A 22506-nucleotide genomic window follows, 5' to 3' on the forward strand; every position below is an offset into this window, starting at 1 on the left:
AATGAAATACGCAAAAAGCCATTGTAATCCTAAATTTGCATTTACATGTTCCACTCATACAAGTAACTTTGAGCTCAAAATTCTAATTCAAATGCAATAATGCCATTTACATTTGCAATTTGGTTGATATCTATTCATATTTCACTTACACAAACATTTTGCTGCTTTATTTTTTCCTTTATTTAAATGAAAATGTATTTCCCGATTTGAATTATCAAGTGTCATCTTGATAACAAGTTGACATGTGTCAACTGTGATCATGCAAAGGTTGTATGAAAATTCTAATTTAAATGTTACTCACCTAATATGCATTTTCATAAACGACAGAGATTCCCACAACTACAAGCACGATTTTGTCAACAACTCCTGTAACACCAACAAAACCAATAACAGTACAAACAAGTGGCTCAACAACAAAATCAACAATAACAGAAACGCAACCATCCACAACAACTACGGAACAGACATCCCTAATATCTGCCAAAAGTTCAACAGTGATCACAACTACAGTGTCTCCAGAAGTGTTGACCAAAACAACACCTCTGTCTACAACAGCACTGACATATATAACCTCGAGATTAACTCTTAGAACTACAACATCTCCCATGACAACCACAAGCACCACAGAGAGCACAACTGTAAAACCTCCCACTGGTTCTACAACACCAAGTCCAGGCACAGAATCAACTGGTAGCAAATCGACAGAGATTCCCACATCTACAACCAAAATTGTGTCTTCAACAACTCCTGTATCAAGCACAAGCATCACAGAGAGCACAACTGTAAAACCTCCCACTGGTTCTACAACACAAATTCCAAGCTCAGAATCAACTGTTAGCAAATCGACAGAGATTCCCACATCTACAACCAAGATTGTGTCTTCAACAACTCCTGTATCAAGCACAAGCATCACAGAGAGCACAACTGTAAATCCTCCCACTGGTTCTACAACACAAATTCCAAGCTCAGAATCAACTGTTAGCAAATCGACAGAGATTCCCACATCTACAACCAAGATTGTGTCTTCAACAACTCCTGTATCAAGCACAAGCATCACAGAGAGCACAACTGTAAAACCTCCCACTGGTTCTACAACACAAATTCCAAGCTCAGAATCAACTGTTAGCAAATCGACAGAGATTCCCACATCTACAACCAAGATTGTGTCTTCAACAACTCCTGTATCAAGCACAAGCATCACAGAGAGCACAACTGTAAAACCTCCCACTGGTTCTACAACACAAATTCCAAGCTCAGAATCAACTGTTAGCAAATCGACAGAGATTCCCACATCTACAACCAAGATTGTGTCTTCAACAACTCCTGTATCAAGCACAAGCATCACAGAGAGCACAACTGTAAAACCTCCCACTGGTTCTACAACACAAATTCCAAGCTCAGAATCAACTGTTAGCAAATCGACAGAGATTCCCACATCTACAACCAAGATTGTGTCTTCAACAACTCCTGTATCAAGCACAAGCATCACAGAGAGCACAACTGTAAAACCTCCCACTGGTTCTACAACACAAATTCCAAGCTCAGAATCAACTGTTAGCAAATCGACAGAGATTCCCACATCTACAACCAAGATTGTGTCTTCAACAACTCCTGTATCAAGCACAAGCATCACAGAGAGCACAACTGTAAAACCTCCCACTGGTTCTACAACACAAATTCCAAGCTCAGAATCAACTGTTAGCAAATCGACAGAGATTCCCACATCTACAACCAAGATTGTGTCTTCAACAACTCCTGTATCAAGCACAAGCATCACAGAGAGCACAACTGTAAAACCTCCCACTGGTTCTACAACACAAATTCCAAGCTCAGAATCAACTGTTAGCAAATCGACAGAGATTCCCACATCTACAACCAAGATTGTGTCTTCAACAACTCCTGTATCAAGCACAAGCATCACAGAGAGCACAACTGTAAAACCTCCCACTGGTTCTACAACACAAATTCCAAGCTCAGAATCAACTGTTAGCAAATCGACAGAGATTCCCACATCTACAACCAAGATTGTGTCTTCAACAACTCCTGTATCAAGCACAAGCATCACAGAGAGCACAACTGTAAAACCTCCCACTGGTTCTACAACACAAATTCCAAGCTCAGAATCAACTGTTAGCAAATCGACAGAGATTCCCACATCTACAACCAAGATTGTGTCTTCAACAACTCCTGTATCAAGCACAAGCATCACAGAGAGCACAACTGTAAAACCTCCCACTGGTTCTACAACACAAATTCCAAGCTCAGAATCAACTGTTAGCAAATCGACAGAGATTCCCACATCTACAACCAAGATTGTGTCTTCAACAACTCCTGTATCAAGCACAAGCATCACAGAGAGCACAACTGTAAAACCTCCCACTGGTTCTACAACACAAATTCCAAGCTCAGAATCAACTGTTAGCAAATCGACAGAGATTCCCACATCTACAACCAAGATTGTGTCTTCAACAACTCCTGTATCAAGCACAAGCATCACAGAGAGCACAACTGTAAAACCTCCCACTGGTTCTACAACACAAATTCCAAGCTCAGAATCAACTGTTAGCAAATCGACAGAGATTCCCACATCTACAACCAAGATTGTGTCTTCAACAACTCCTGTATCAAGCACAAGCATCACAGAGAGCACAACTGTAAAACCTCCCACTGGTTCTACAACACAAATTCCAAGCTCAGAATCAACTGTTAGCAAATCGACAGAGATTCCCACATCTACAACCAAGATTGTGTCTTCAACAACTCCTGTATCAAGCACAAGCATCACAGAGAGCACAACTGTAAAACCTCCCACTGGTTCTACAACACAAATTCCAAGCTCAGAATCAACTGTTAGCAAATCGACAGAGATTCCCACAGCTACAACCAAGATTGTGTCTTCAACAACTCCTGTATCAAGCACAAGCATCACAGAGAGCACAACTGTAAAACCTCCCACTGGTTCTACAACACAAACTCCAAGCTCAGAATCAACTGTTAGCAAATCGACAGAGATTCCCACATCTACAACCAAGATTGTGTCTTCAACAACTCCTGTATCAAGCACAAGCATCACAGAGAGCACAACTGTAAAACCTCCCACTGGTTCTACAACACAAATTCCAAGCTCAGAATCAACTGTTAGCAAATCGACAGAGATTCCCACATCTACAACCAAGATTGTGTCTTCAACAACTCCTGTATCAAGCACAAGCATCACAGAGAGCACAACTGTAAAACCTCCCACTGGTTCTACAACACAAATTCCAAGCTCAGAATCAACTGTTAGCAAATCGACAGAGATTCCCACATCTACAACCAAGATTGTGTCTTCAACAACTCCTGTATCAAGCACAAGCATCACAGAGAGCACAACTGTAAAACCTCCCACTGGTTCTACAACACAAATTCCAAGCTCAGAATCAACTGTTAGCAAATCGACAGAGATTCCCACATCTACAACCAAGATTGTGTCTTCAACAACTCCTGTATCAAGCACAAGCATCACAGAGAGCACAACTGTAAAACCTCCCACTGGTTCTACAACACAAATTCCAAGCTCAGAATCAACTGTTAGCAAATCGACAGAGATTCCCACATCTACAACCAAGATTGTGTCTTCAACAACTCCTGTATCAAGCACAAGCATCACAGAGAGCACAACTGAAAAACCTCCCACTGGTTCTACAACACAAATTCCAAGCTCAGAATCAACTGTTAGCAAATCGACAGAGATTCCCACATCTACAACCAAGATTGTGTCTTCAACAACTCCTGTATCAAGCACAAGCATCACAGAGAGCACAACTGTAAAACCTCCCACTGGTTCTACAACACAAATTCCAAGCTCAGAATCAACTGTTAGCAAATCGACAGAGATTCCCACATCTACAACCAAGATTGTGTCTTCAACAACTCCTGTATCAAGCACAAGCATCACAGAGAGCACAACTGTAAAACCTCCCACTGGTTCTACAACACAAATTCCAAGCTCAGAATCAACTGTTAGCAAATCGACAGAGATTCCCACATCTACAACCAATATTGTGTCTTCAACAACTCCTGTATCAAGCACAAGCATCACAGAGAGCACAACTGTAAAACCTCCCACTGGTTCTACAACACAAATTCCAAGCTCAGAATCAACTGTTAGCAAATCGACAGAGATTTCCACATCTACAACCAAGATTGTGTCTTCAACAACTCCTGTATCAAGCACAAGCATCACAGAGAGCACAACTGTAAAACCTCCCACTGGTTCTACAACACAAATTCCAAGCTCAGAATCAACTGTTAGCAAATCGACAGAGATTCCCACATCTACAACCAAGATTGTGTCTTCAACAACTCCTGTATCAAGCACAAGCATCACAGAGAGCACAACTGTAAAACCTCCCACTGGTTCTACAACACAAATTCCAAGCTCAGAATCAACTGTTAGCAAATCGACAGAGATTCCCACATCTACAACCAAGATTGTGTCTTCAACAACTCCTGTATCAAGCACAAGCATCACAGAGAGCACAACTGTAAAACCTCCCACTGGTTCTACAACACAAATTCCAAGCTCAGAATCAACTGTTAGCAAATCGACAGAGATTCCCACATCTACAACCAAGATTGTGTCTTCAACAACTCCTGTATCAAGCACAAGCATCACAGAGAGCACAACTGTAAAACCTCCCACTGGTTCTACAACACAAATTCCAAGCTCAGAATCAACTGTTAGCAAATCGACAGAGATTCCCACATCTACAACCAACATTGTGTCTTCAACAACTCCTGTATCAAGCACAAGCATCACAGAGAGCACAACTGTAAAACCTCCCACTGGTTCTACAACACAAATTCCAAGCTCAGAATCAACTGTTAGCAAATCGACAGAGATTCCCACATCTACAACCAAGATTGTGTCTTCAACAACTCCTGTATCAAGCACAAGCATCACAGAGAGCACAACTGTAAAACCTCCCACTGGTTCTACAACACAAACTCCAAGCTCAGAATCAACTGTTAGCAAATCGACAGAGATTCCCACATCTACAACCAAGATTGTGTCTTCAACAACTCCTGTATCAAGCACAAGCATCACAGAGAGCACAACTGTAAAACCTCCCACTGGTTCTACAACACAAATTCCAAGCTCAGAATCAACTGTTAGCAAATCGACAGAGATTCCCACATCTACAACCAAGATTGTGTCTTCAACAACTCCTGTATCAAGCACAAGCATCACAGAGAGCACAACTGTAAAACCTCCCACTGGTTCTACAACACAAATTCCAAGCTCAGAATCAACTGTTAGCAAATCGACAGAGATTCCCACATCTACAACCAAGATTGTGTCTTCAACAACTCCTGTATCAAGCACAAGCATCACAGAGAGCACAACTGTAAAACCTCCCACTGGTTCTACAACACAAATTCCAAGCTCAGAATCAACTGTTAGCAAATCGACAGAGATTCCCACATCTACAACCAAGATTGTGTCTTCAACAACTCCTGTATCAAGCACAAGCATCACAGAGAGCACAACTGTAAAACCTCCCACTGGTTCTACAACACAAACTCCAAGCTCAGAATCAACTGTTAGCAAATCGACAGAGATTCCCACATCTACAACCAAGATTGTGTCTTCAACAACTCCTGTATCAAGCACAAGCATCACAGAGAGCACAACTGTAAAACCTCCCACTGGTTCTACAACACAAATTCCAAGCTCAGAATCAACTGTTAGCAAATCGACAGAGATTCCCACATCTACAACCAAGATTGTGTCTTCAACAACTCCTGTATCAAGCACAAGCATCACAGAGAGCACAACTGTAAAACCTCCCACTGGTTCTACAACACAAATTCCAAGCTCAGAATCAACTGTTAGCAAATCGACAGAGATTCCCACATCTACAACCAAGATTGTGTCTTCAACAACTCCTGTATCAAGCACAAGCATCACAGAGAGCACAACTGTAAAACCTCCCACTGGTTCTACAACACAAACTCCAAGCTCAGAATCAACTGTTAGCAAATCGACAGAGATTCCCACATCTACAACCAAGATTGTGTCTTCAACAACTCCTGTATCAAGCACAAGCATCACAGAGAGCACAACTGTAAAACCTCCCACTGGTTCTACAACACAAATTCCAAGCTCAGAATCAACTGTTAGCAAATCGACAGAGATTCCCACATCTACAACCAAGATTGTGTCTTCAACAACTCCTGTATCAAGCACAAGCATCACAGAGAGCACAACTGTAAAACCTCCCACTGGTTCTACAACACAAATTCCAAGCTCAGAATCAACTGTTAGCAAATCGACAGAGATTCCCACATCTACAACCAAGATTGTGTCTTCAACAACTCCTGTATCAAGCACAAGCATCACAGAGAGCACAACTGTAAAACCTCCCACTGGTTCTACAACACAAATTCCAAGCTCAGAATCAACTGTTAGCAAATCGACAGAGATTCCCACATCTACAACCAAGATTGTGTCTTCAACAACTCCTGTATCAAGCACAAGCATCACAGAGAGCACAACTGTAAAACCTCCCACTGGTTCTACAACACAAACTCCAAGCTCAGAATCAACTGTTAGCAAATCGACAGAGATTCCCACATCTACAACCAAGATTGTGTCTTCAACAACTCCTGTATCAAGCACAAGCATAACAGAGAGCACAACTGTAAAACCTCCCACTGGTTCTACAACACAAATTCCAAGTTCAGAATCAACTGTTAGCAAATCGACAGAGATTCCCACATCTACAACCAAGATTGTGTCTTCAACAACTCCTGTATCAAGCACAAGCATCACAGAGAGCACAACTGTAAAACCTCCCACTGGTTCTACAACACAAACTCCAAGCTCAGAATCAACTGTTAGCAAATCGACAGAGATTCCCACATCTACAACCAAGATTGTGTCTTCAACAACTCCTGTATCAAGCACAAGCATCACAGAGAGCACAACTGTAAAACCTCCCACTGGTTCTACAACACAAACTCCAAGCTCAGAATCAACTGTTAGCAAATCAACAGAGATTCCCACATCTACAACCAAGATTGTGTCTTCAACAACTCCTGTATCAAGCACAAGCATCACAGAGAGCACAACTGTAAAACCTCCCACTGGTTCTACAACACAAATTCCAAGCACAGAATCAACTGTTAGCAAATCGACAGAGATTCCCACATCTACAACCAAGATTGTGTCTTCAACAACTCCTGTATCAAGCACAAGCATCACAGAGAGCACAACTGTAAAACCTCCCACTGGTTCTACAACACAAATTCCAAGCTCAGAATCAACTGTTAGCAAATCGACAGAGATTCCCACATCTACAACCAAGATTGTGTCTTCAACAACTCCTGTATCAAGCACAAGCATCACAGAGAGCACAACTGTAAAACCTCCCACTGGTTCTACAACACAAATTCCAAGCTCAGAATCAACTGTTAGCAAATCGACAGAGATTCCCACATCTACAACCAAGATTGTGTCTTCAACAACTCCTGTATCAAGCACAAGCATCACAGAGAGCACAACTGTAAAACCTCCCACTGGTTCTACAACACAAATTCCAAGCTCAGAATCAACTGTTAGCAAATTGACAGAGATTCCCACATCTACAACCAAGATTGTGTCTTCAACAACTCCTGTATCAAGCACAAGCATCACAGAGAGCACAACTGTAAAACCTCCCACTGGTTCTACAACACAAATTCCAAGCTCAGAATCAACTGTTAGCAAATCGACAGAGATTCCCACATCTACAACCAAGTTTGTGTCTTCAACAACTCCTGTATCAAGCACAAGCATCACAGAGAGCACAACTGTAAAACCTCCCCCTACACCTACTACACCTTCAACGACCTTAATTGAAACAACAGTGTTTACCTCCAAACCATCTACCAGTCAACAAACAACATTCAGCGTCATCACAGGTTCAATTGTCACAGAAACAAAGCATACAGGTCCCCAGCTTCTTAACACAACTGCAGTACCATGTATCTGCATGTACATGAATAACGCTTTCCCTGCAGGCAAGTACTGTTTATGGTTCAAATAACATAATTATTTAATAATTAACATATACAAAAATGACTATTTCTGCCTATAAACTAAAATGCTTGCTGCACTGTATATGCTGACATTTATTACCTATTTTTCATTAGTTACATTTCTTTATTATTTTTGTCTAGGAATAAGTATGCTTCCAATTTTAAATACAAATATTTTTTTTATCAGACAAGTTTGATTTACTTGAAATGCCGAATTTTAGCAGTTCTCATGTGATAAATATTTCTTTTTTACATTTCCCTTTTTGCATAGAAAAATACCAACATACAGATTTTACGTTAGAAAATGTTGCTTTCCTGTAACAGTCTTTTAAACTTTTAACTGGTCGCTTTACAACACCAACATGCACATATTGTATCTTCTAGCAAAATTTCTTTGTAGGATTTTTATGCAGTATAAGTTCTTACCTGAAAATTGTACTGATCTTGTAAAAGAAATATCAGTTTCTTTTGGCATGTTTGCACATGTAATGTAAAATTAAGCTTATTTAAACTTGAATGTTTGCCTTCTTTTTTAAATGGAGATTCGTTTTTCATTATATAATTTTGACCACTTCTGTATCTAGGGTCCTTCATGTATAATGAATCTGATGGAGCAGGATGGTGTTTTACTGCTTATTGCGATTCAGTGTGTCACGTTGACAAGAAGGCACAGCTATGTGCTGCAACTACTACCCCATCTACTACAACACATTCTAGTACTACATCGTATTCCGCTACTACCCCACCTACACCAACACTTTCTACTACCCCGTCTACTCCAACATATTCCAGTACTGCTCCATCTTCTCCAACACATTCCAGACCTACTACTACACCCAGTCAAGGCTGCACATACCTTAATCCACCAAGAAAGGTAATGAATATGTTTGGATAATTTCAGTTTTTCAAATTTATGGTTTATATTTTATATAAAGGAGCTGAACTTGCCCTGGCAGAATAAAATAAATTGAGATTTTAAGCAATCTGTAAAAACTTATTTGAAACTTGTTTAATTGAATTTTACAATACACAATTATAAAGCAGTATTGGAAATATACTCAAAAATGTTTGTATACTGTCAATGTACATCCATGTTGTGAGTGAGACATGGGAAGCCTAAAGAATGATGCACAGATATAACATTTATTGACCACAGACTAACATGCAGACAATGATAGCGACAACAACAGCAAAAGCACACAGGGTTTTCCAAGCTTTTTATAATGTTTTTACAAAAAATAGAAAAAAAAAATTGATTGTCTTTTACAGAATTATGGGTCATAAGAAAAATGTATTGAAAAATAAATGTTGTTCCATTTATTTTAATCTCTGTATTAAGTTAACTGTATTTTTCTGCAGAAAACCTGCACTGGAATAACTCATGTATACATGAAATTGAGGCACAAAAACTGATACACATTGATATAAAGATTATTTATTTATCATTAACAGAATGGAGAAACATGGACTGAAAATTGTGTGGTGAAAACATGCACAGATGGTTCAGTTTTGGGTCAGCCTGTGTGTGCCCATCCAAATCCCCCTGTACCAAACTGTGAGAATGGCTTTCCTCCAGTGAAAGTCAATGATTCGGAGTGTTGCTTCCACTACGAATGTGAATGTGAGTTTGGCCTTTAACTTTTAACTTTCTCTTTTTTAAGCATTAAGTGGGTACAGTAACTTTTTTATTTGTAATGTCAAAACCTTTAAACATTCTTTAAGTACGAATACTTATTTTGTATAATTGTATGGTAATTGTTCTTTTCCAAAATGACAGGTAAATGCATGGGATGGGGGGATCCGCATTATTTGACGTTTGATGGGCAGTATTATACTCACCAAGGAACCTGCACATCTGTCTTGGTCCAGGAAATCAAGAAGAAACACAATTTCAGTGTCCACATTAAGAACTATTATTGTGACCTTCCCCATGGCTTGGCCTGTCCTGAGAGTATAATTATATACTATGAATCCAATAAAATAAATCTGACTCAGACAAGAAACCCAACTAATAACAAAGTGAGTGATTAAAGAGTTTCCAAAGTAAAATTGTTACAAACCCAAAGCAGTGGCTCAGAATGCTAGCTGACACATAACATGAGGATTTCCTTTACATCAAGACAGTGTAATTAAACCTATACTCAAAGTAATCTCTTTAAATATGGAAATTATTGAGAGGAAGAAATCATACAAATTAGTCACAAGCAATTACAAGAAAAAGACTCAGTTATGAATTTATATATATAATTTATATTAGAAGAGAGTGTCACAGTAGGCTAGGCCAGCCCCACAGGAGAGCCGCCCACTTCACATTCCACAACTCAACCACTCCCACTTTCCAAATCACCCACTTATTCCATTATCACCTGCAGTTGTCACTAATCAGGCTCACACCCTACTTAAGCCCACAGTTCCTGCAAGTTGACGCTGTGCATTCTTTGCGCACTGATGAGTAAGCCTGCCTGCGACATCTTCTAGACAGAGCTATAATCCGTCTTCTCAGTAGAGTAACCCTAAGCGCCACTAAGTGACTGCATCATGCTGTGTGTCTCTAGATTTCCTTTGACTCTTGAGAGTGTAGATTCCATAACACTGTATTCAGCATCTGTTGCTTTTGTCACCCCGTTACAATTAGAGATATTGTAGTCTTCTGTTAGCCATTTGGTTGATGCTTAATCATTTGTTATGACTTTAAACTGTGAGAGATAAAGATTTTTTTTTTCACAGGTATTTGTCAATGATGTTGAGATGATTCCAACTATCTCGAATAAAGACTTCATCATCACCACTTCTGGAATTGAGATAACTGTGGATATTCCTGCTATACAAGCACATATTAATTTCAGAGGAATGAACTTTGAGGTCCACCTGCCATTTTCCCTATTCTACAACAACACTGAGGGACAGTGTGGTAGGTGTACCTGCTTATCTGCACACACAGATAAGCACAGTGTGTGCATAATTATGATAAAAGCTTTGCCAAGCTATTCTAATACTCTAGAAATGCTGCTGGTACCGGCAATGAACTTATATTGGATGATATGCTTCTTTAGTCACAACATTTAAATTTGCCATGTTAATATACACAAATGTATTTTTGCCATGTATATACAAAAATGTACCAGTGGTTGTGTTGGGAGAAGAGAGGTCGCACACAAACCCTGAAACAAATCCACCATGTAATCATTTCTTAGACATCATAAAACAGACAATTAATCAAACAAATTTTTACCAAAATATAGACACGAACACCAGGGCTGCATACAACAGAAAGACCAGCAAACACTTAAGACCAAACACAGGATTTAAATACACAGAAAATCAAGGAAAGAGACACATGAAATCAATTACAAGGGGTGGGGTTACAAAATACCAAGTGGGAAAAACCAGAATGAAAACAGGAGCACATGGAACATGACAACAGAGACTTGTCAGACGAGACAAAAATGACAAAAAAAAAGTATTTGTAGAGATATTGAGTGATTATGAATAATTATAAGGGGCATCACCCTGAACTCTCAGGGACCTATGTTTTGATAACAAGCATACGTGAAAGAATGTTATATCCATCTCTGTCAGTCTAATCCTATGGTCTAATCATATTCCACTCATGCCGGTAGGAATAGGTTGTATTTTGAGGTCCAGAATAAAGCCCTTCCGAAGTTCTATTCCAAAGTTATATTCTTCCACACACCATCTGATGTTATATTTTTTATTTATAAGTTATTGTTTTCGGTAACACTTTACATCAAGTGTTTACTTACTAACGTGAAGTAATGCATTAGTTAACATGAACAGCATATGAAGTAACACATTAACAATAATTAACTAACGTTAAGTAAACATGTAAGAGTTGTGGCTCCTGTTTTTGCTCTTTGTTGCTTGCACCTTTTTTGTGCGAACTTAACCCTTAACCCTTGCCCTGGTGAGTTTGATAAGACGGGTTTTCTCAGTCTTATGGGCCTAGTGTGTGTGTTTTGGAAGTGATCCCAGGTCGTCGAGTTAGGGTCAGTCAAAGGTGAAACTGCAAGAGGGAGTGTGAATAGTATTTACTACATATTTATTAATTTATTTTTCTTGAATAACTCTGAAAGGTGTTTGTGACAACAACAAGAAAAACGACTGCAGACTACCTAATGGACAAGTCCAATCATGTCAGACCGCTGCAGCTTCTTGGAAAGTGATGGACAATATCCCTTGCCCTCCTCCTCCTCCACCTCCAGAACCCTGTGAAACTGCACGCAAATCAGAGATCTGCAACATCATCTATAGCAAGTAAGGCACTGAGAGAGATGTGGTGGGTGGGGGGGGGTGGAGGGATGGGAGGCTTTGAACCCCTCCTGAACATGCAGTAAATGTAGACCAGTGATGTGTATAAAAGGTTAACAAGCCTCAGATGTCAAATGAAGGAGACCCCTAATTGGTTTACTCACATTTAATGGAGATACATAATAAAAACATGCATTTTTTATAAAAACGAGTAGTTTCTATTGAAAAGTTATATTAGCAATGAAAGTTCAGTCATAAATGGAAAAACTAAGCAACTTCAAACAAAGAAGTGAAAAAAAACAATTAAACTGCCATAAAGTAATTGTTTTTACTAATTAGTCATGTGGTCTTTAATGTGATGAGATTGATGTATTTGTAGAGATATTGGGTGATTATGAATAATTATAAGGGGCATCACCCTGAAATCTCAGGGACCTATGTTTTGATAACGGGCATATGTGAAAGAATGTTATATCCATCTCTGTCAGTCTAATCCTATGGTCTAATCCTATTCCACTCATGCCGGTAGGAAGAGGTTGTATTTTGAGGTCCAGAATGAAGCCCTTCCGAAGTTATATTCCAAAGTTATATTCTTCCGCACACTAAGCAACTTCAAACAAAGAAGTGAAAAAAACAATTAAACTGCCATAAAGTAATTGCTTTTCCTAATTAGTCATGTGGTCTTTAATGTGATGAGATTGATTCACTGTATATGATATCTTTAATCATGGATAATCATGCATCTCCACTGGTGTTTGTGTCACGTTGAGGACTCCGGCCCCTCCCTTTTGGGCGTGTGTGTACGTTGTCCACGTGCATCGTCTGCGTCGGTGGATCTCCGTGGTTATGGTTATGTCGTGTGATAATCTGTCTCACCTGTGACTCGTCTCGTAATCACGTGGGGCTAATGTGGTTTGTCTATTTAATGTGCGCTCGCGCAGTGTCCTGTGCTCGTCGTTGTCTAATGTGTACACGTCTCTGTGTGGAAGTCAGTGTTACTCGTGGGCTATTGCGCAATACTTGTTAATCATTAAAAGTGACGTTTGCTGTATTCGGAGGTTCTGTGTCTCGTCCTTCGCTACGCTCCCATCGTCACAGTTTGGTTCTGCACTTTTTTAAAATCATCATTTCATTTAGTGTTTTTCTTTAACATCTTTCCTCTAACTTTAACGTTTTCATTTAACATTTTCCTCTGACATCATTTCCTGGCTACAACAGTAAGGCACATACAATAATTAAGATATGAAGTATTCAGACACATTCTGCTCAGTCCAAATTAATATCCTGACAGTTTGATTCATAATTTGAATATCTATGAAATATACTGCATATAAAATGTTTATCATTCTTTAATACTGTTTGGTTAGATCGGTTTTTCTGATGTTCCATTCCTCCATTTTGTTCTTTTTAAGGGTGTTTGATAAGTGCCGTGAAGTCTTTCCAGCAGACTATGTATACAAGGCATGTCAATTTGACACGTGTCACATGGGGGAGGAAGCAGGCTGCTCCAGCTTAGAGGGCTATGCTAGAATGTGCGCTAAACATTCTGTATGTGTGGACTGGAGAAACTCAACTAATGGACTATGTCGTAAGGAACAGAAAATAACATTGTCATTAAATATTGCATTATATTAATATATGAATGGACATTTTCATCAAGTTCTAATTTTTTTATAGCACACAGCTGTCCCGATCATAAAGTCTACAGGCCATGTGGACCCAAGGTTGAGAAAACCTGCAATTCAATGTAATGATAAGATTATTTTCAGAGCATTAATATCAGATAATTTAACTACAGTATGTTTTGGCCATTTGTCCTTTAGTTTCACTGTTGATAAGTGCCATGTGTTTCTTTGTGATGAATTCAGGTACAATGAAAAGTTTGTGACATGCACATCTGAGTTTTGTAATGATAACTTCAGAGAAGGATGTTACTGCTCTGAAGGCACAGTCCTCTTTAACACTGAAACAGACAAATGCACAAATGCCTGCGGTAAGTACATACTATAAACATAATTGATTTATTATACAGAAAATATCAATGATCTAGTGAGCTTTTGTCAAGTCTCCTCAACCTACTGAACTGTAGTTGTTTCTCACTCATAGGTTGTGTAGATTCTAATGGACAGCCCAGACAGGTAAGTCCACTATGTGGTTTATATTGTTTGGTAGGGTCAAAACAATACTTCCCTCACACTAGGCACTACATGACATCTTCAGTTAGGCCTGTACAGTTTCTGGCATATTAATGGAATGTTTTAGGATATAAAAAAAAATTCCATAAGGTTTTTGTAGTGCATGAAACCTTTGGAATGTGTTTCTGACACATTACCAGATTTTCCACAGTGTAAAATATACTAGAAATTGAAGCAATCTAAGACAATGTAATGCAGATCGCGCTGCAGAGCTAGGAGACGGACACAATCGCTGAGGAGAGCGAGATTTACTAAATGGAATTCCTAAAGACGTGGTCGTAAGGGCAGGCATGGGTCGTATCTGTAGGCAATCAGAACATGAAATTTAAACAGGCATACTCGGACAGGGAACTAAGCACGATGGGGAAACACAGAACAGGCAGATATACACGCTAAGGGAAATGATACTCACAACTAGACAACGCAATGGGGATAGCAAAAAAAGCACGAGGAACAAACGAGGCATTGAAACAAAACAACCGATAACCGACATGGGAGACACAGGAACTATAAATACATTGAACTAGACTAGAAACAGATGAAGACAATAATGACACCGGCTTGGCAGACGAGAGGAAACTATGGAGACAGACAAGCAGGGCGGGATCAAGGAGCAGGGAACAACACAGACACAAGGAACAGGAAAACCGGAGTGACAGCTAGGAGAGGGGGGCGTAGCCCTACGTGACAGAAGACATCTTTTAGAAATACAGCGAGTATCACATCATGAAACCAAAGGTGGGTAGGAACGTGTTACATTTACTCCGTTACATTTACTCAAGTAGCTTTTTGGACAAAAATGTACTTGTAGGAGTAGTTTTAATATGAAAGACTTCTACTTTTACTTGAGTAAATATGTGGTGAGAAAAACACGACTTTTACTCCATTACAATCGTATTTGCGCCGCGTGCTACCGTTACTTTCGTTTTGTAAATAATTAGTCTTTTCAGTGAGAAGACTGACCAACGTCTCGTCACCCGAGTATGAGTGACCAATCAAATGAAGCCGGTCAATCACGTGATCACATATGCAAACTTTCTCCACCGTAGCAAGAAAGTGACAGAAAAACCTCCCGAGTATCCCTGACCTCATACAGCCAATGTTTATATTACAAACGTGTAAAAAGGACAGCTGCAGGGTTTGGCAAGTTTTCAAGATCACATTTAGTGAGATTTAAACCGGGGTGGGGGGTGGGGGTTTGGGTGTTGAACGTAAATTGTTGACGGGGGGGGTGTAAAATGGACACAAATTAAGTATTATATCGCGATCGATCAATCGCCAGTGGTTGGCGCCAGAGCGAACTAGTAACTCATTGAATCATAGATATGGATCAGAGGTAAATAAACTAGGTTTTTTTCGGCGTGAGAAATCGGATGTGTGGCGTGTAAGCGTGTGAAGACAGTCAAATGCGTGTGTCTCACGCTCAATGCGTGAGAGTTTGCAACCTTGGCACTGCCAATTGTGTCTGCAAACGTGTGGACATTTCAGCCTACAAGAACTCAACATCAAATATGAGGAAACACGATGCGATACGTTTGCTGTATGTATAATTTTGTGTAATGCTATATCTCTGAGGCATAACGTTTGTATGATGTAATTATTAAATGTAACGCAGTGCAATACTAAAAACCAGTTCTCACACTGATTGCACACACTAGAAATATAGGATCATTAAGTCTGCTACAAATTGATTCAGTTGGTGTCAAGTTGTAGCTACACGTATTGGCTGACAGTCTCATCAGTTAGTGCCTTTGTGGAACACATTAAAGTTACACAGGCCTAATAATTAGGAACAAACAAAAATACATATTATTTATAATAAATAATTTATATATATAATATTTATTTATAATAAATTACTTTTATCATTAAAAGTCATTGTTTCTCGTAATTCAATTTCCCATGATGTAATTTACTGACACGAGACAGTACTCATGCATTTACTCACTACTTGAGTAGCTTTTAATCAAAGTACTTTTTTACTTTTAGTAAATTTTTGGTATGCATACTTTTACTTTTACTTGAGTAACATTTGGTTCAAGTAAGTGTACTTTTACTTGAATATAATTGTTGAATACTCTACCCACCTCTGCACGAAACAGGAGGAAGGTACAAGTGAGCTCAAAAAGCATTTTATTAGTTAAGAAAAAGAAGTTTTCAGAGAAGCAGGCTTGGCAAAGTCATTGGTGGGTAATGACCATCTGTGCAAACCTCGGAGTGTAGCAGCATGTGGGGATTAGAGTGAGGTAAATGAGGACATGTGTAAGCGATTATTCAATAAATGGATGATTGGGACAGGGAACATGAATGTGTGCTGTGATTGGTGCATGTGGTGCATGAGGGCTGGCTAGGCAGCACTGGGTTTGTATAATAATAATAATAATAATAATAATAATAATAATAATAATAATAATAATACATTTTATTTATAAGCACCTTTCACAAGACTCAAGGACACTTTACAAGAAATAAATAAAACAAATTGTGGAGAGAACACAATATGCACTAAAGGACATAAAAAATACAATAGACAATAAAGTAAATCACAGGGAATAGGCTATTGTCACGGTACAGCCCCAGACCCCTCCCCTTTGGGTGTGTGTTTATGTCGTGTGTTTATGAACCCAGAGGAGGGTTCGCGGCAGGAGGACCGCCTACTGCAGCGCCTGCAACTCCGGGGGGGGAGGTTTCCCCTCCTGTCAGCCCTCCTACAGGCGCGAAGCCTGGCTCCGTTCACGTGTGTGTCCTTGCCAGTGTTTGTGTCTATCCCTGTGTTTCTCCCAAATCCCTTTTTACCTTTTGTGTCTCTGTTTATTCATGTTCCTGTCTGTGTGTTCATGAATGTCCTGTTGTATGTGTCTAATGTGTTTTCCCCTGTCTTCCCAGGGAGGGTGTTCTAGGCGGTTTGTGGCGGACTCTACACCTAGGGCGGTCATCTCCCAGACGCAGGACTGAGGGCTCCGGATCCGCCCATCGGTGTGGGTTCGGGGCATTCAGTTCTGTTGGCACCCAGAGACGGGTAGTGCCCTTGGTGGGGGGCTCTGTCGCGGTACAGCCCCTGACCCCTCCCCTTTGGGCGTATGTTTATGTCATCTACGTCTAGACGTCTGCTTCTGTGGATCTTTGTGGTTGTGGATGCGTCTTAATGTGTTCATTCGTCTCACCTGTGGCTCGTCTCGTCATCACTCGGGGTTTATGTGGTTTGTCTTTAATGTGCGTTCGTGCAGTGTCCCATACTCGTCTTTGTTTGAGTCAGTCTCAGTTGTATGTTTACATGTTATACGTGCGCTGTCTGTGCTAATTTATGTAAAGTAAAAGTGACGTTAGCCCGTACAAGGTCGTACTTGTGCCTCGTCCTTCCAGCCAAGTTCTACGTGACAGCTATTTTGTATAGTAAATACATCAGCATTTTATGCATACAGTATTTTACACCCTCTTATCATGCATTTCTCCTGCAGCCTGGAGATAAATGGAACACAAACTGTGACGAATGCATATGCTCAATGGAGACCTTCAGTACAGTCTGTTCCCCTATTAGCTGCCCACGCTTAGAGTCCTGTGAGAAACCCGGCTATGAGATCCAGACAAAGAACTGCTGTCAGACCTGTGGTGAGTGATGATCACTACAGTCATTTTGACTTGTAACAGTGCAAACTGCCTTGTCATTTTCAGTATAATGCAGAAACAGTGGAAGATACTGGCCCGCATGTACAAGACTTGAGTTTGAATGAGTGTTTGACCATGGCACCATCATGGCACCAGAATTAGGTTAAAATAAAAAAAGTTTAACTGTGGATTTAGAAGATGTGAGTAGAACTTTAGGATGTTGATGGTCATCCACCTTTTAAAGATCTTGAATAGAGCATAGTAGAGTGTTGTGGTAACTTGGGTGCTAATATAGATCTGTGTATGATCAGCATGACAGTGGAAGGGAAGATCATATCTATGAATAATGTTACCAAGGAGTAACATATGGATAATGGAGAGTTTCAAGTTTATTTGTCATTTGCACTCCATGGGACATGTGTACATTGAAATTCTTATGGTGAGAGTTAGGGATACACTCTACAGTAATGAAGCTTAATAATATAATAGTGAAAAGAGAGAAGAAAGATAATATAGAGAATCAAGTTTGTACAAGATATATACAGACATATTATATGCAATTATATACACATCAGTACACAAAACAAAACTAAAATTGCAAAAGATCTATTAAAGTGACTGTGATCTTTTAAAGTAAAGTAGAGGACCAGTAGAGAGGAGGAGATTGTTGGCTTGGAAAAAACTGCAGAGGCTACGTATGTTAACTGGGCTTGCACAAAAGGCTAGAACAATAATGAGCAGAAATCAACAAGGGAAATAAACAAGGTTTAATGTGGAATAATGAGGCTGAGAACTAAATGAAGAAACACATGGAAACAAAGAGACATGGAATGGAAAACCAGGAAATAAAGCAAAATAAATATTTGAAACAGAAAACCATGGGAACATAGATGCTTTTATGGGAAACACTGGGACATGCAGGCATGATAATCTTAAAGATATTAAGTGATCATTGTCATACCTACATATCCATGTAGAAAATGTATTTTGTTGAATTTTTTGTTTTAATCTGTTTGTGTTTAATAAATGTGTGTTGTTTGTTGTATATGTTTAATTCATTGCATATTAATTCATGATACACTGTCATGACAGATGGTTTTAGAAAAATCTTTAGACTGTATTTTTGTTTCAGTATCACTATCAGTGATTTGCTATGAGCAAAATTAATAATAACATTCCTGTTTGTTTGTTTAGAACCCAAGCCTGTCTGTGTGGTGAATGGCACAGAATACCAGGTGAGATTTTTTTTTACTTTCTGTGTTTATTCATTTCTGTGTTATGCATTGTTTTACTTAAAATCATGTAAACCAGACTGGGAATATCACATTTGGTGCACATAGGCAAGAGATCAGATCCATGGGTAAAGTCACAGTAAAGTAACAGTGACTTCCACAATGCTCTTTTCTTTATACCCATTTTGCTACCTTCTTTATAACCATTTTACAGCCAGGAGATTCAGTTCCAGGAGGCCTCTGTGAGACATGCCACTGTGGTTCCAACGTGGACTCCACTACAAATCTACATAGTGTAGAATGCTCTCCTGCGACCTGCAACACAAACTGTACTCAGGTAATGACATTAACATAAGGTGTAAGCGATGTCTACACTCCACCCCTTCCCTTCAACCCTGGACCCTCCATCCAAACATTTGTCCAAAGCCCCTTTAACTTGTGCACTCTGCTGGGACTTACCAAGTACACAAAAAGTTGTTGACTGGCAGGGATAACCAGGTTTCCTGGTTCTTGTATTACCAGTTTCCATTGCTTTCTTGTTTCATTGTTCCGGTTCTGTTAAATAGTCTTCTATGATTTTGATTTAGTTTCTTATTCTGTCATGATTCCTGATTTTTCTTTCACCGATGATGTCTGTCCATCACAGTTACTGTTCTTAGTCTAATTGCCCACCCATTATGACCATGGACTGTGTTAATGACTCTTAACACTCCTTTAACTCTTGCTCCTTTTAGCAGCTTTGGCCATTCCCAATCACTCCATGATGCCTGTGGCATTAGATCTTTGTGTATATGTGTTATTCGTTTCACCTGTCTCTTATCTCATTATGTGTTGTACTTGTGTCTGGTTAATTGTGTATTTACTTAAATGCATGTTAGATGTTTTTGTCAGTCATTGACTAACTGCAGTCCTATTTTGTTACTGTGAAATAAAACATTCTATGTTAAATGCACTTGCACTATTACACCCTGGTATATTATATCCTGCTGTGCTATACATTATCATTATAATGATGCTCTTGTTTTTATGTAGGGCTACTCATATAACACTGTCCCAGGGAAATGTTGTGGAGAATGTGTACCACAGCACTGTGTTTACACTGGAACAAACAACACTGTACAAACAATAGAGGTACAGTGAGCAGTTCAAATTGAATTATCCTATATACATTTTGAAAGCCATTTCAGCTTGGTCATTTTTGGTTATTTGTTTTTCCATCAGGTTGGACAGAGCTGGAACTCTTCAAATGAAAAGTGTGTGACCTATAACTGCACTAAAGTTAATAACATGTTTGTGTTGGTGAAAGTCCTCCCTGTTTGTCCTGAGTTTCATAAAGAACAATGCATTCCTGTGAGTATATGTCCTGTGCTCACGTTTACCTAATATGCTAAATTAACTGTACCCCTGGGTACTTTTATTACTATTTATATAAATGTAAAATTTTATTATTAAATTTAAATTTTAATTAAAATTTAAATTAAATTTTTTTTTTTTTAGTAAACTTTATTATTATTTTATATAAATTTAATGTTAATGCATAGTAATCAGATATAACAACAGTAATAATAATAATTTAAGTATACCATTGTTTTGTCAAGGGTACTGAAAAAACCACAGCAGACGGATGCTGCAGTACTTGTAAGATGATGAACACGCTTTCTATGTTTCTCTCTCACCTGTTATTAATAATCATTGCTTAAATGAAACATTACAAATAGTTTTATTAACTGTAATCTTTCATTTTCTACTTGGTCTATAACCTGTATTTAGTGCTACAGTTACTTAACTAAGGAGAGGAATGCCTTGTCTTGGTTATTATATTTGAATGAAACAATAAAATAAAGGCAGGAAATTATAACAAAAAAAAAAACAATAACATATTTAATATATTTTATCTGTTTGTCCAGTATCACCCTATAAGGCTATACCACATGCAGATTACTTAGACTAATTAACGATTAACTAATCACACTGGACACACACACATACGTATGAGTGCACCTATGTTTCTTCACTCAGGTGTGCAGAAAAAGTGCCGTGCTATGACGAACATCACCTACTTGGAGGCCGACAAGTGCATCTCTGTCAACCCTGTGGAGATAGCCTCCTGCTCTGGTGCCTGTGACACCAGCTCTATGTGGGTGCCCTCACTTCTAGAAACACACACACACTCACACACTCTAAGGAGGTATAGCAAAAGTAGATGAAGTTTAAAATGTCACCAACTTAACCATACTGCCATGCTGTATTTTGTTTGTACATTACACACACAAACACAGCAAATCTGCTAGACCTTTTTAAATTTCCATCTCTGTCACTGTTCCTCTAATGGTTATGTCTCTTTTGCCTGTTCAGATACTCGATGGCAGCAAACAGGTTTATGCACACATGCTCATGCTGTCAGGAGCTGCGTACCAGCAAGAAGCAGGTTCAGATGCGCTGTCCTGGAAAAACCCATAGGACATACACATACACCTATAATTTTATTGAAGAGTGTGGCTGCAATGTTACCGAGTGCAAAGATACAAATACAAGCAATGAAGGCATGACTAAAAGCTAAGAAGAAAACACAGAGTAATTTCTCTTACTTGCTAATGACACATCTGATCATGAGATATTGTGACATGTCTAGAAAGAACAAAGCTCCAGATGATAATTTCTGAATTACTAATGCATCATAATGCAATAGTAAAAAAGTAAAATGTTTTGATTACTATGTGAGGCATAATCTTTCGGGGGTCTTGGATTCGGGGGTCATAGAGCAAACGTGCTGAGTATAAAAGCTCTTTAATTTCTTGCATGAATTATGATTACATGTATTTTTTTTAAAGATTAATGGTAAATAAATTGATCAAACAGCAACAGTAATGGTGTGTTCAGTTTTCTTATTGAAAGGAAGGATGAAGCACTACATGTAAACATCATAGAATAATAGCATATGTCCATCCATTCCTACATTCCCAGGCACACATTTATTAGGAACACCATCCTAATGTTTAGGTTTGGCTATTTTAAAATGTGAAAATGTAATATTACCAGTATATTATGGAATCTCCTCCTATCCATGCCACATTGGCCTTCAGCATTAAAGCAGGAGAAAGAGATATAGGGGTCTTCTTCTGTCAAAATGAATTACGACC

The 22506-nt window shown here is 39.0% G+C and overlaps 1 protein-coding gene across 1 annotated transcript in view; it reads left to right on the forward strand.

Annotated features, from left to right (window-relative positions):
- The window catches only part of LOC143492557 (uncharacterized), a 47429-nt gene extending 25195 nt beyond the window's left edge, over positions 1–22234 (forward strand). The window contains exons 34-51 of the mRNA XM_076990892.1: positions 328–8046; positions 8649–8938; positions 9517–9685; positions 9842–10083; positions 10792–10975; positions 12159–12339; positions 13746–13921; positions 14011–14080; positions 14202–14326; positions 14440–14471; positions 17987–18137; positions 19329–19369; positions 19581–19703; positions 20399–20497; positions 20588–20716; positions 20965–21004; positions 21386–21503; positions 21722–22234. Of these exons, the coding sequence (XP_076847007.1) occupies positions 328–8046; positions 8649–8938; positions 9517–9685; positions 9842–10083; positions 10792–10975; positions 12159–12339; positions 13746–13921; positions 14011–14080; positions 14202–14326; positions 14440–14471; positions 17987–18137; positions 19329–19369; positions 19581–19703; positions 20399–20497; positions 20588–20716; positions 20965–21004; positions 21386–21503; positions 21722–21926 (10094 nt within the window). The 3' untranslated portion in view covers positions 21927–22234. The remainder of the gene's footprint in view (positions 1–327; positions 8047–8648; positions 8939–9516; positions 9686–9841; positions 10084–10791; positions 10976–12158; positions 12340–13745; positions 13922–14010; positions 14081–14201; positions 14327–14439; positions 14472–17986; positions 18138–19328; positions 19370–19580; positions 19704–20398; positions 20498–20587; positions 20717–20964; positions 21005–21385; positions 21504–21721) is intronic.
- The last annotated feature ends 272 nt before the right edge of the window (positions 22235–22506 follow it).

This window comes from Brachyhypopomus gauderio, unplaced genomic scaffold, assembly GCF_052324685.1.
Source record: "Brachyhypopomus gauderio isolate BG-103 unplaced genomic scaffold, BGAUD_0.2 sc79, whole genome shotgun sequence".
In the NCBI taxonomy this organism is placed as follows: Eukaryota; Metazoa; Chordata; class Actinopteri; order Gymnotiformes; family Hypopomidae; genus Brachyhypopomus; species Brachyhypopomus gauderio.